Raw genomic sequence first — 12,571 nt, 5'->3', positions numbered from 1 at the left:
ATATATGGGCAGCCTCTGTGGAACTTAGACTTAGCTAGTGCATTTTTCTTTTTGGGAGTTTAGATATTTATAAAAAAATATAATTTTGTGTGTTGGTTTCAAGTCATACAAGTGATCTGGGTGGGCTGTAGAGAGAGGGGCTGATGCCATCTTGAGTGGGGAATCATGGGTAATGCTGTTTGTCCTTTGCCGTGCTCTCCAGATCATCTGTTTTCTCTGAGGCAGAGATGTTTGCTTCCCCTCTCTGGTCCCGGTTGCCCTGGTGATGGTTGTTCATTCATGATTCCGTAGCCCCACCCCCTCCACCCCCACAGTTAGAGCTGTGCTCTGCATTACAGTCTGACCTAGCCACCCACTCACTCACGAACACGCACTGCACCAAGAACACACACTGCTCCAGCCCAGGCACACACACACACACACTGCACCAAGAACACACACTGCTCCAACCCAGGCACACACACACACACACTGCACCAAGAACACACACTGCGCCAACCCAGGCACACACACACTGCACCAAGAACACACACTGCTCCAACCCAGGCACACACACACACTGCACCAAGAACACACACCACACCAACACAGGCACACACACACGCACACCCACACACGCTGCACCACAAACACACACTGCACCAACACAGGCACACACATGCACACACACACACAGCAACAACAGGTGCACAGACATTTGCTACCTGCACCATGCACCGAACACGCACACATACTTGCGTACATGCACTGTACCTCACATTCACGCACCGCACCACACACGCCCATTGATGCCCCTTAACAGATGCACACACACACCCGTGTGCACCAAATACTCCCACACACTCCCTCAGTGACGCACTGCACCACACGTGCCCCCAGTGCGCGGCACGCACACGGCCAGGAAATGTCCACCGCGGGCCGCCCGTCACAAACACAGGGACACACAGATCCAGACACAGCATCAAAGTGTGTGCCTCATCAGTATGCTGGAGGAGAGCTCCGTGACTTAATACCCTAATGGTTACGCAGCGCTCCAATCACAACGCACCAGATGACTCCAGCTGTCCAGTGAATGAGAGGCCCTCTCTCTTTCATTCCGTCGCTGAGTAAACGCTGCTGGTCTTTAAGAGGAGTGGGATGAATGCACATGAATGGAAAGGCCGGCAAAGGTTTTTTTTGGTGGGGGGGAGGAGGGGGGTGTAGGGGTGATTTTGTGGAGAGATAATATAGTACCCAGGCATGGGGTTTGGGGGGGGGTGGGCAGTATGGGGCAGGTGATGTTGTTTGATATTTGGGTAAGTGTGTGATCTTTAGAGATAGGTTTGAAAACGTGATGACAGGGCTTTTTGGATTGGAACTGGACTTGACAGAGTAGGGCAAAGCAACTGGATAGGAAAGCATGAGCGTTTATAATTGGGGATTAACTTTAGACTGATGTTTTTCATTTCTTCAAGTGTATCTGGTTGGGAGCATCTGCTGAATTAATGAATGAATTAATGTAATTTAATGTAGTAATTGGGGATTATGGCAATTTGTGATACTGCACTTCTTGTTTGTGATTGGGCAGTCCAGACTGGCCCTTAAAAATGAGGGAATCAGGGAATATGTGTACAAAAGTTTTGTCGAAAAATTTGAAAATAAAATCTGTAACCTTGACTCTACTGTGGTACAATTTAAGCATTGGAAGAGCATGATTTGTGTCAGAACGAGTTCTTCACGTCTTCTGCTCAGAGTAGCACTGCTTATAGTCACCACAGGGGGGCAGCGGTAGCCTTCGTTGTTGTTTACCCTTTAACACTACAGATTCGCTGAAGAATTCAGTCAGTCACATCATGCCATAATCAAATTGTTATTTAATTATTTTTCTTTACTGAAGAATAAATAACCCTCATTATATGCTTATATTCATAAATGTCTTATAATTCCAGATCTTGGATCTTCTTTCACAGTTCTTTCATCTGTTTCATTTATCTTGTTAGTCATAATTATCTATCTAATCATAATTATTGCAGTCTGATTACTGCAATAAGAAAGGGGGGAAATAATCTTTATAATTATTTTTCCTTGGCGAAGCATACCTTGAGCCCCTTTAAATGAATGCTATTGTCTGAGCAAGCATGCCACATTTTTTTGTCATTACTGTGATGTGGAACTTGTTTGGTCTCAGTTGCATTGCAGTATTGTGAATGTTTTGACTGTAATCCAAAGCACTGAGCAGTGTGGGGTAATTGACTGTTTACTTTTGTCTGCGTTTGTTTGTTAGTTGTTTCTTTGTGTATACACACCCCCGTTCCACCCCGGAAAACAGGGAGGGGTTGATGCATAATTAGAGGCCTGCTACTGAAAACTGCAATCAACCAGATGGCGAGAGTCACATGACCACCCTAAGCAGGGTTGCTCTGACTGAAGCACTTTGTGCAGCGTTTAAAAAGCATTAAACAAATAAATCCACGTTATGGCGTACTCACACACATGTAGCACAGTGCACACACACGCAAACGCACATACTCACGCGCACACACACTCACACACACACACACACTGAGCCCCAAGTTACGCAGATAACTCACATGTGTCTGTACACAATAAGTCCTCACATAAATAACCCACAAATGCATTGTTACTCATACTTAGAGAGGTACTTTCCTAATCTCTATCTCACATGCATGCATACAACAAAAAATGAAAGGTACAGTATATGCCCATTTGTTTGCTGCAACATCTTCCATCAGTTTGTCAAAAGAATTGTGGGACCAACCATCACCTTTTTCCTCTATGACCCCCCCCCCCCCTCCCCCCAGTTGACTGGACATCTATGACATGTCTGCCCCGGATGCAGCTGTGTAATGCTCCCTAACAATAAGTGATGTTGTGGGTCAGGGGAAAACCTTGCTGACTCAAACCCTCCCTTCCTGAGGGGCCCTGCGACCAATCACACATCACCTTTCAGGCATTCCAATCTTACAAATCCTGTTCTCGTCCAATGGAGCGCAACAGCACACTGGCAACCAGTGCTCCTGCTCCTGCTCCCTCTCAAAACCAGATTCAGTCAAAAGTGTGTCCCACGGGTAAAAACAGTTTTTAACAGTATACAGTTTAACAGTATGTAGGGGAGTAAAACACTTAAAGTAAAGCTATAAAATAATTAATAAGCCGTGTTCTCTGTCATTTTAGGCAAGATAAACTCTCGCCCAGAGCTGGATGAAGAGATTGACTTCCTGTCCTCTATCATCTCCAAACAACAAGGGTCAGAGGTCAAGCAATCAGGTGAGGTCTTGTCTCTCTCTCTTTTGAGTTGGTGTCTTTACCTGTGAGTTGGGGTCAGGGGTAATTTTAAACATTTTTTCCCCCAACTGGTTCCAGATTTTTAATACTTTTTCAGTGCTTTGTGAAAATGTTATTGTCAAAATATATTAATACATACTGTATTTTGAATTCAGAAGTTTTATTGTAGCTTAACTGCACAGACAAGCTGTTCCCAGGGTTGTTTTGAACTTGGCCTCACACATACGCACACAAGTGTGCTTCATAGGATTTCAACTGCACAGCTTTGCAGATTTGTGTTCGTAGGAGTTTAATTCAGGCATTCAAGGTGCAACCTCACTGTGAAGGTGAATCACATTCTGTCTGAGTATCGTTTTTCATTTTACAGTTTTCATGTATCTGACACATTTTTTTCTGAAAAAGTATCCAGCTGTGTGAATAAGCAGTGAACACTGAGGCAGAATGGCTATTCCCTACATTTGGGGTGGTATTGGGGTAATGGCATTATAATGTCTATTATTTTATGTGCAATTAGTAGTTGCACCTACAGAAGGGGTAGTAATAATAACATAAGCACGTTTTGCCTGTTTGTGTATAAGATGCATAACTGTTTAATTGCATGTTTTCACTGTTTACGGCTACAATTAAGCTTACTGTTACTGTGTCAGGTTGCCAGCACATATAAAAGCAAAGCTTTTTGAATACATATTGTATTAAATAGAAGGACTCCCAATCTCTCTTTCTCAGAACCTCCAAAGACCCACAAATCCAAGCAAGATGCCCCCAAACGGAAGACTGTTGCCCATGTTACTGTTGCCCACGTTACTGTGGGGCTTCCCAAGACAACCAGCCCAGCGACTCCACCCCCCCAGACCGCAGCTTTGGATCAGCCCGAGGCTCGGATCAGTCCTGTGGCGGTCCCTGTCCCTAACCTGTCCAAGGACAGTCTTCTTGTTGGTGCGTATTCCTGTTATGGATTTCTCAGTTGTCTCATCCTAAGTAATAATGTTTTGCATTAAAATTGGATACATGTGTACCATGGTGGGACTGGAGAGCCTGAGCTGGCCCCTTTGATCACACAACATGATTGGAGGGAGGCGGCTCAGTACATGAGCCAGTTTGATTGGTCAGCTGAAGCTTGGGTTTAAAACAATGTATATGTGTGATTTCATTGAGATTAAAGCGAGTCTGGTTCATTTATCAGACTGCATGGACTTCAAGTTTAGGTTAACTTTAGGTTTACGAAACCCCTTTTCAAAGAAAACTAAATTAGCAATCAATTTGTTGAGGATTTAGTGGTCAGGCAAACTGCACACAGGCTAAGCGGTCTGGAGAATGGGCATTAATGGTCATTTAAGGTCATCATTTAACCCATTTTGTGGTTTGACTTTTAGTTTGAGAAACAAATTTATCACAGCTTTAAGTTTCTCTGCCTTTTTAAACAACAATTACTCAGTGTTTAAAAACCTTTTTAATGTTTGCTAGAAAAAATATTGTGGGTAGTCCATAGAAGAAAAAATGCTAAACCTCTCAAAAAAAAAAACTATCATGCTGAAGCAGGAAATGTATTAGTTCTTGAAGGAATTGCCTGTATGCAGGTCATTTAGACTTCGTGGATTTCTTGTGGCAGAGCTGCGATTGGCTCTTTGTTATTCTTTAACTTTAAAAATGGATTACCCAGCATGCCCAGTTGCACTTGTGAGTGGTGTACTGATCGTCCCTCCACGTTTTTACATTAGCCTATAATGGTCTAAAATGGGCTGGTCTTACCTCTGCTAAACAAATGTATTCTCTTCTCTGTGCTCTGTTTCACTCCTTCCATCGGACCCATTCTGCGCAGTTATGATTGGTGTGTGTATCATCATGGGAACAGTTGCCTTGATCTTGGCCGGTGTTTGTTGGGTCAGGTAAGTTAACACAGAAATACCTAGTTTTGTTTTTTCTATGTTCAGTACAGTTTGAACTTTTCCCTAGTCGTATTATCATTGCACATGCTCTGCTTAGCTTAGTATTGGGATGGGACATTGCATTTTTGTGGCTTGTGGCCTGGTTCTGATAGTAAAATTTAGTGTGCCTTCGTGAGTGTCTGTAGAAAATTACTCTCATCTCTGTCGCTGTAGTTATTTATCATCTAGCTCAGGGGTGGCTAACCCAGGTCCTGGAGAGCCGTAGGGACTTAATTGATCAATTAAAGCAGTTGATTACACAGTTAACTCACCTCACCTGGTTTCTTTTGTCTAAATGGTTGTTGTATTTAAGGTCAAAACAAAAACCCGCAGACCCTGCGGCTCCCCAGGACCGGGGTTGGCCACCCGTGATCTAGCTACAAAAATGGAAACTTTTACAAGCTCTCCCTGCACAAGCCTGAAGTCTTGAACACCCTATAAAATATGCATTTAGGATGTTCTTCGTCCTTGAGGAGTGCTTTTAAGGATGGATTTTGAGCCTCACAGTTGATACCTCTGCTATTGAACTGCTTACATAAATAGTTTGGTTTTTGGCAGAGCTCAGTTCTGCATGACTATGTGACTTTTTAAAAAAACTTTTTTTCAAAACTTTTTTTGGCAAGCATTACTGTACCTTAGCCTGAGGTATTGGATACTTCAGAGTTTACTTTTCCAACTTAAATGCTGGAAAAGTACATTTCCAAAATCTGCCTCCTAGTTTTCTTGGCGATTTGAGTTTGTACTGGTTGGTGCATCTTTCTTAATGTGTATTGTCCTCAAGTGCATGTTGTCATAAAGCAATGATGTCACCCCCACCAGATTACAGAGGGAGATGCACCTCGCCCAGAAGGTGGAGTACCCAGCATTCAACGTGATGGCGCCCCACTCCTTTGACAATAGCCTGGTGAGTACAACAGACAGCTGAAAAGGGGGCACACTGTACTATTACAAAAATAAAGAATCCAATAAAACGATAATGTGTCATTATGGCCATGGTTCTATGAAAATGAGGCAGCAGATTGGGATATTCTTGGCAGTGTGAGAGAGAATCGGGGCCAGTGAAGCATTACGGAAAAAGCTGTGAAACTTACGACCTCTCTCAGTTCAGTTCAGTGCATTTAAACATTTTCCACTGTCATGGCTTATATTTACAGAATATAATGCTACTTTTATTTCAGAATATTATAAGACTGGTTGTATGCCACCTTCTTGACTTACCCTGGGAGCCAGCCCATACTATATTAGCATAAATGAGCACATGCAGCAAGCCTAAAATGTAAACACAAATGTGAAGTCACTTAATCGGGTGTTGGGCCAGTATGCAGAGGCATTGTAGCATAGAGTCTGCAGGAGGACTGCGCCACTCTTCCACAATAAAGGCAGTCAAGTCACATTGGGGTGATGAAAGTAGAAAACACTACCTCAGGCATGACTCCAGGATGCGTATAAATCTTCCAACTGGATTCAGATCTGATGACTAAGAAGGCCATGGTTATGTTTTCTTGGCCAGGTATATTTTGGGCAATCGTATATATGATTATTAGTACATGTTCATGGACACAGCCACCAAAAATAGCACAAGCATCATATTACAGAATAATACATGGAGATTTATGACCTTTGTCTGTGACCTCTCATCTACAGCCTGGTGATAAGAAGCTTGCTCAGAGTGCCCAAATGTATCACTACCAGCATCAGAAGCAGCAGATGTTGTCCCTGGAGAAGTGAGTCCCCCCCTCTCCTTCTCTGTCTCTTTGTCCTTTGCCATCCATCTCCTACCATCTCTATCTGTTTATCACCATTTCTCCATCCTTCTGTAGATTTTTCTCTTTATCTCATTCTGACCAGGCCTGACACCATTTTCACAATAAGACTCCCCTCCTTTCATCATGATGTATACGGGAGAACTATATCTCGGGAAGTGCACGTTTATGCCAACACAGCGATCCACGGCTATAATAGAGCTGTCAGCCTGTTTATACTCACCCTGGTGTTCAAAATGTACAAAATATATTAAATTGTAGAATTATTTATAGCAGCCATTGTAGTATCCTAAAAAAAGATGACTTAATTTCCTTTCGATTTCTCAGACACCGAGACGAGCCCAAGATTCCCGAGTCAGGAACCACGTCGGACGAGGAGAACGAGGACGGAGACTTCACAGTGTACGAGTGCCCGGGACTGGCACCGGTGAGTGTCCGCACGCGTCCCTTTAATCTCCGCCCCCCTAACGGCCATATTAGAATTCAGCTGGAGACACTCTTAAGAGTATCGTGTGTGTGTGTGTGTGTGTGTGTGTGTGTGTGTGTGCGTGCGTGTGTGTGCACGAGCATAATCAGTAGATAGCAAGTGGGTATGTGGACACATTCGCCTCAGCAGATTAGTTGTGAGTGTGAGCGTTTGCTTTAGAAGACAAGGTGTGTGTGACTGTGTGTGCCTTGTTTCTCCTGTTTACTCTGTTTCTCTCCTTCTCTAGACTGGAGAGATGGAGGTGAAGAATCCTCTCTTCGACGATTCCACTCTACACATCCAGAGGAACCACAAGTAGCTCGCGCAGACACAAACTGCACACATGCGGACACGCATGTGCACGTACACACGTGTACGCACAGACACACACACACATACACACATATGCGCACACGCACACATGCACACACACACATGCACACCCACACGCACACATGCACACACACACGTGCACACACACACACACACACACACACGCACACACGCACAACCACACCCCCCCTCCACACACACACACACACACACACACTCAGCCTTTTCCAGTTCTTTCTGAGATGCCTACCGAACCCCTGTCACGCCAGCCTCTCCAGATGGGTCTACATGGACATTAACAGAAAAAATGAATAAATGAATCTATGGGGAGGATAAGGGAGAGTGGAACTGCGTACACTCTGAGACACTTGGACACAGTGCCCCTAGTGGTCATGCTAGGGGTTGCATTTGAAGAGCTCTGTGGTTACCCTGCATACTTCCTTAATGTGGAAAACCTCCTTGAACCACGGGCAGTACCACCAACACAACTTTCTTTCCATTTTTATCCTTATTTTGTTGGTTGCTTTTTATGTTGCTGCTCGTGTGAGATATTTTTCTGCACCTGAGTTTATGGTACCTGCCATCTCTTCTGTATTTTTGTCTAATTGGCTAGCTTTCTCTCTTGCTCTGTCTTTCTCTCTCAGTCCTCTGTCAATAACACATTCACAAACTTATGTCAACAGTCTCTCTCAGTTTCACCCACTAATTTTCAGATATTCGCTCTCTCTCTCTCTCTCTCACACACACACACACACATATACACACACTATCACACATTTACATAAGCTTTCTCTCTTTCTCACTGTGTAATGTGAATTGTTTCCCAAACAGTGAAAAACTGGCCTTACTTGCTACCAAAGGGCATGTTTCATGTGCCCAATCATCACCCTGCAGTCAGTACTGAGGAACGCTGTGTGAACAGCAGTCGCCTACACCGTGTGTTGTCCCGACATTTTCAGTTAGACCTCAGCTGCTTTGTACACCTTTCTCTCTTTAGCCATACAGCATAAACATAAATGTTGTTTTTTTAGGTTCAAACCCGGATTTAGTTTTTCCCAAATATGCACAGCTGTATTCTTGGGTGCATGAAAGTAAAGGACAGGTTCATTTTTACTTCATTCAATTTTCTTTTAACTTTCAAGGCCCTCTTTTACCCACATTTTATTAGCCACACAGTTATAGCATAAGCCATGTAAAACCCAGAAGCAGAACTGTCCCCTTTTTGCCATGTGAAGGGTCAGCCTTCATTATATGCATAAGACCTCTGGAGTTACATTCACAGAAGGAAAATTTAATGTTACATGCCTGCCATACATGTGTGTGTTTTTTTTTGTGGTTCTGTCTGCTGCATTGAACTTCATAAATAGAGCCGGTCTGCATAACTTCTGTATGTCCTTATCACCAAATAGTGCAGTTTGGCGAGTTGGTATTTTTGGCATAAAATGTGATGGGTTTTAATATTTTTCATATACTGTATGTTCACACAATAACCCTTTAAGAGATAGTATGTAATAGGCATTTATTGTATCAGTCAGTATGGTTTCTATGCATGACTTTATTTAAAAATTTGCTCAGAAGAGGGAATATATATATATATATATATATATATATATATATATATATATATATATATATATATATATATTACTATTTTATTATAATTATTAAATATGGGGTCCATGCTTCAGTTTCATACTGCGTGATGGTTTTGAAATTTTGATCAGATGTGCTACATGTTAAATTCCTACTTGAATTACATTTTGAAAGAATTCCAAAATATATATCAGAACTTGCAACTACAAAGCTTTATATTGTGTAAATGTCATAGATTGTATATTGCTTGTTCCAGTTTGACATATGACTATCAGGACCCTTTATTTAATGTAAATACTTAATGATAATATTTAAAAGATGGAACATGTCACCGATCTATGTGTTTGTACTGTACATACTTCTCTGTCCTGTGTCTCTGGTTGATGTTCCAGGTTAATTGAACCCTGTTTTTTTTTTCCTCTTTTCTTTTATTGTTTTATTTTGACTGAAGTCCTTTAAAAGATGCAGACTTTCACTGCTCTCTCAGGAACACTGCTGATAGTAGTGCCTCTCTACTGTTCTCTCTGGTCAGCCACTCACATCTATACATATCATGCATAATCTGAAACTGGATGCAGCCATGGGGACTTGTGGAGCCTGACACAAGCGATCATGCAAACCTTGGTCTTTAGCTGGGAGAGCCAATCGTAGCTGGCGATGTGCCACGTGGACAGCAACAGGCATAGCTTTTACAAAGCCTGCAGCAGAATAACCACATTAACACTTGTTGTCCTCTTAGTAAGGAAGAAAATTTAGCAGTTTGGTGGGTTTGGTTGAAATTACAATACCCACTCTGTGTTCTGATAACAGCCTTTGCTTGTAGTTGGTGTTAAAATATAAATTAATGTGGTGTCACAGGAAACATGGAAGATGGCAAGCAAGGTAAATTCAACATTGGGGATTATTCTGTGACTCAAAGAAGCTTGGTATTTTACTTAAACCAATCATTAAAAAATATCCTTCTCTGACATCTCTCTCTGACATTCCCACCAAAAACTGAGGTCCACTGTTGACAGTGAGAGAAAGATTTTTCTAAAAAAGTCTAGATACCCTCACAGTCAAAAAGGGCTTATAGCTCTCCCAGAAGGGTCTCAAAAATCACCCTGTGTGCGGCTTCTAATGCAGTCATGAGCAGGTCTGCAGTCTTGCCTTTGTGTAGATGAGAAACTGCAGTCCCTATGTCCCCATGTTCCACTTGACCATTTAAAGGAGCTGGTGTTTACCAAATGTTAGAACCCAAGGTTATCACTACTAACCGACCTCCTTTCTGAAGACACCCAAGTCACCAACTTTATATCTTTGGTTTTGACGGGGAAGATCAGTCTAATCAGTTTGGATCAAACCAAGACCCCTTCCCCCTCTTCCTGGGTTTTGTTCCCGTAAAGGTGTGAGTCAGGAGTGGAAGGTTGGAAACATCAGTCAAAGGGAGTAGACTTGAGGGCTATTCAAACCAGTGTGGATTTATCAGTGTAATGGTGGATGAATAGCTATTGGTCTGATTGTGTCAAAGAAAGTTCTGGACGGGCAAAATATTTCTGGGGATTGGATGCACTTAATTTTGGGTGGGGCGCAGGGAACCTTTGCATAATTGAAAATGTGACTGTGCTTATGGAGTAAGTTTCTCTATTGTTTCTACATTGTTTCTTATAATGTTGTCTGTGGTACTTAAGGGGGCTAGTGTGTGAAATGTATTGAGCAGCCTTGTGGGAGAAAGAAAGCTACCTGCCTCAGCAACCCTGCTCTCATGACTGGTCTAGTCCAAACTGTTACCATCGGCAGTCCTGTTCATGAGGCTACGAGATTTATTTTTCAAATTATTTTACTGTTGGGACTTGACCTGCATGTTGACATGGAAAGAAATTATAAGGAAAGTATAAAGATGAAAATGAAATAAATATTTATATTATCTTAAAAATATTTAAGTTGTACTGGTTTTATTATTAATATTTTTTGCATTTGATTCTGTGGAATGAATAAGAAAAATGAATGTGAGTAAAAAAGGCTTAGTGCCGAATAGACATTATGTTTAACGTTTCTGCATGAGCTGTCTGATACACTGAAAAAATACTGAAATTCTGACACAATTTTCTTGTTCTGGTTTTCTTTCAAAGATTTTCTCCTGGTTATATAACAATAATAATAATAATAATAATAAAATAATAATAATAGTACAGAGACAGATTAAACATCATGTAATGTGGAAACAGAGATAGTAAGAAGAACCAGGCTACCATATACAGTACAACCATGGCTTATTTCTTTGCTGTAAGATCACAAAACTGTTCATTGTATTTACATTTAGCAGACACTTTTACCCAGATGTATTTACACAGATAACATTTTTTAAATAAATCAATTTATACATCTTGATAGCGATTTGTGTATGTATCCTGCTCACTGGTACACCAGCATCACCCCAGCCGAGAATAAACTCCAGAACCTACAAGCCCAGTTTCCTAACCATTCCTAACCCTCTAGCTTGCCACAGGCCCCTTTGAACCTTTGGCAAACTTGAGCCTCAATACAACTCTGATTGGTTCATGGAACCCTGCTACAGTCAATGAGACATCTTCATTATGTCCCGCCTCTTGTCCGTGCTCTCTTGTGTGTTTTTGTCCCAACACACCCCTCTGATCTTCCCAAACCCAAGCCCCTGCCACCCTACCTCTAACATGAAATATTGCTCACATATGAAAAAGCCCTCTACCTGATGAGTCAGTGTGTCTACCGGTTTCAATTGTAACTCTTCATCATTTTCTTATTTACCAATACATTGGAGGCTTTGACTGCAGGTGTATATTAAGAAGTATGAGTAGCATCAGTACAATATTAAGCCATTAAATCCTTGGACAGAGTCCAAAGGGAATACATTGTTTAGTTTCTGTGACACAGACAGATCATGTGGTTAGACTATACAGCTAAAGCTCACCTTGAAATCTGTCTAGTGCCACCATTTCCTTCACGTCTTCCAATACAAACATCTGTTTTGATAGACTAGTTCCTTCACTAAACACAAATCAGGCCTGAATTTAATAACTGCTAAGTGCAGTTTTTTTGCTTAATTTATTTGACCCGTTCAAGCAAGTGTTAGTATTTTTGTTCATTTTTGTGGCTGTTAAAACTGTCACGAACACGGGTGGTACAATGTCTCATAATGTGTTTATTACAAGCAGCAAAGTTACTGGAACACTAAAGGCTCGAGGGGT

The 12,571-nt window shown here is 41.9% G+C and overlaps 1 protein-coding gene across 1 annotated transcript in view; it reads left to right on the top strand.

The window, feature by feature from the left end:
• The window catches only part of npdc1b (neural proliferation, differentiation and control, 1b), a 36,035-nt gene extending 24,753 nt beyond the window's left edge, over nt 1–11,282 (top strand). Inside the window, exons 3-9 of the mRNA XM_064354455.1 lie at nt 3,175–3,267; nt 4,012–4,221; nt 5,105–5,171; nt 6,030–6,114; nt 6,855–6,934; nt 7,301–7,400; nt 7,687–11,282. Coding sequence (XP_064210525.1) covers nt 3,175–3,267; nt 4,012–4,221; nt 5,105–5,171; nt 6,030–6,114; nt 6,855–6,934; nt 7,301–7,400; nt 7,687–7,758 — 707 coding nt within the window. The 3' untranslated portion in view covers nt 7,759–11,282. The remainder of the gene's footprint in view (nt 1–3,174; nt 3,268–4,011; nt 4,222–5,104; nt 5,172–6,029; nt 6,115–6,854; nt 6,935–7,300; nt 7,401–7,686) is intronic.
• The last annotated feature ends 1,289 nt before the right edge of the window (nt 11,283–12,571 follow it).

This window comes from Anguilla rostrata, chromosome 10 (assembly GCF_018555375.3).
Source record: "Anguilla rostrata isolate EN2019 chromosome 10, ASM1855537v3, whole genome shotgun sequence".
NCBI classification, from domain to species: domain Eukaryota; kingdom Metazoa; phylum Chordata; class Actinopteri; order Anguilliformes; family Anguillidae; genus Anguilla; species Anguilla rostrata.
Note: the sequence above shows the minus strand (reverse complement) of the source record. Positions and strands in the feature narration are given on the sequence as shown.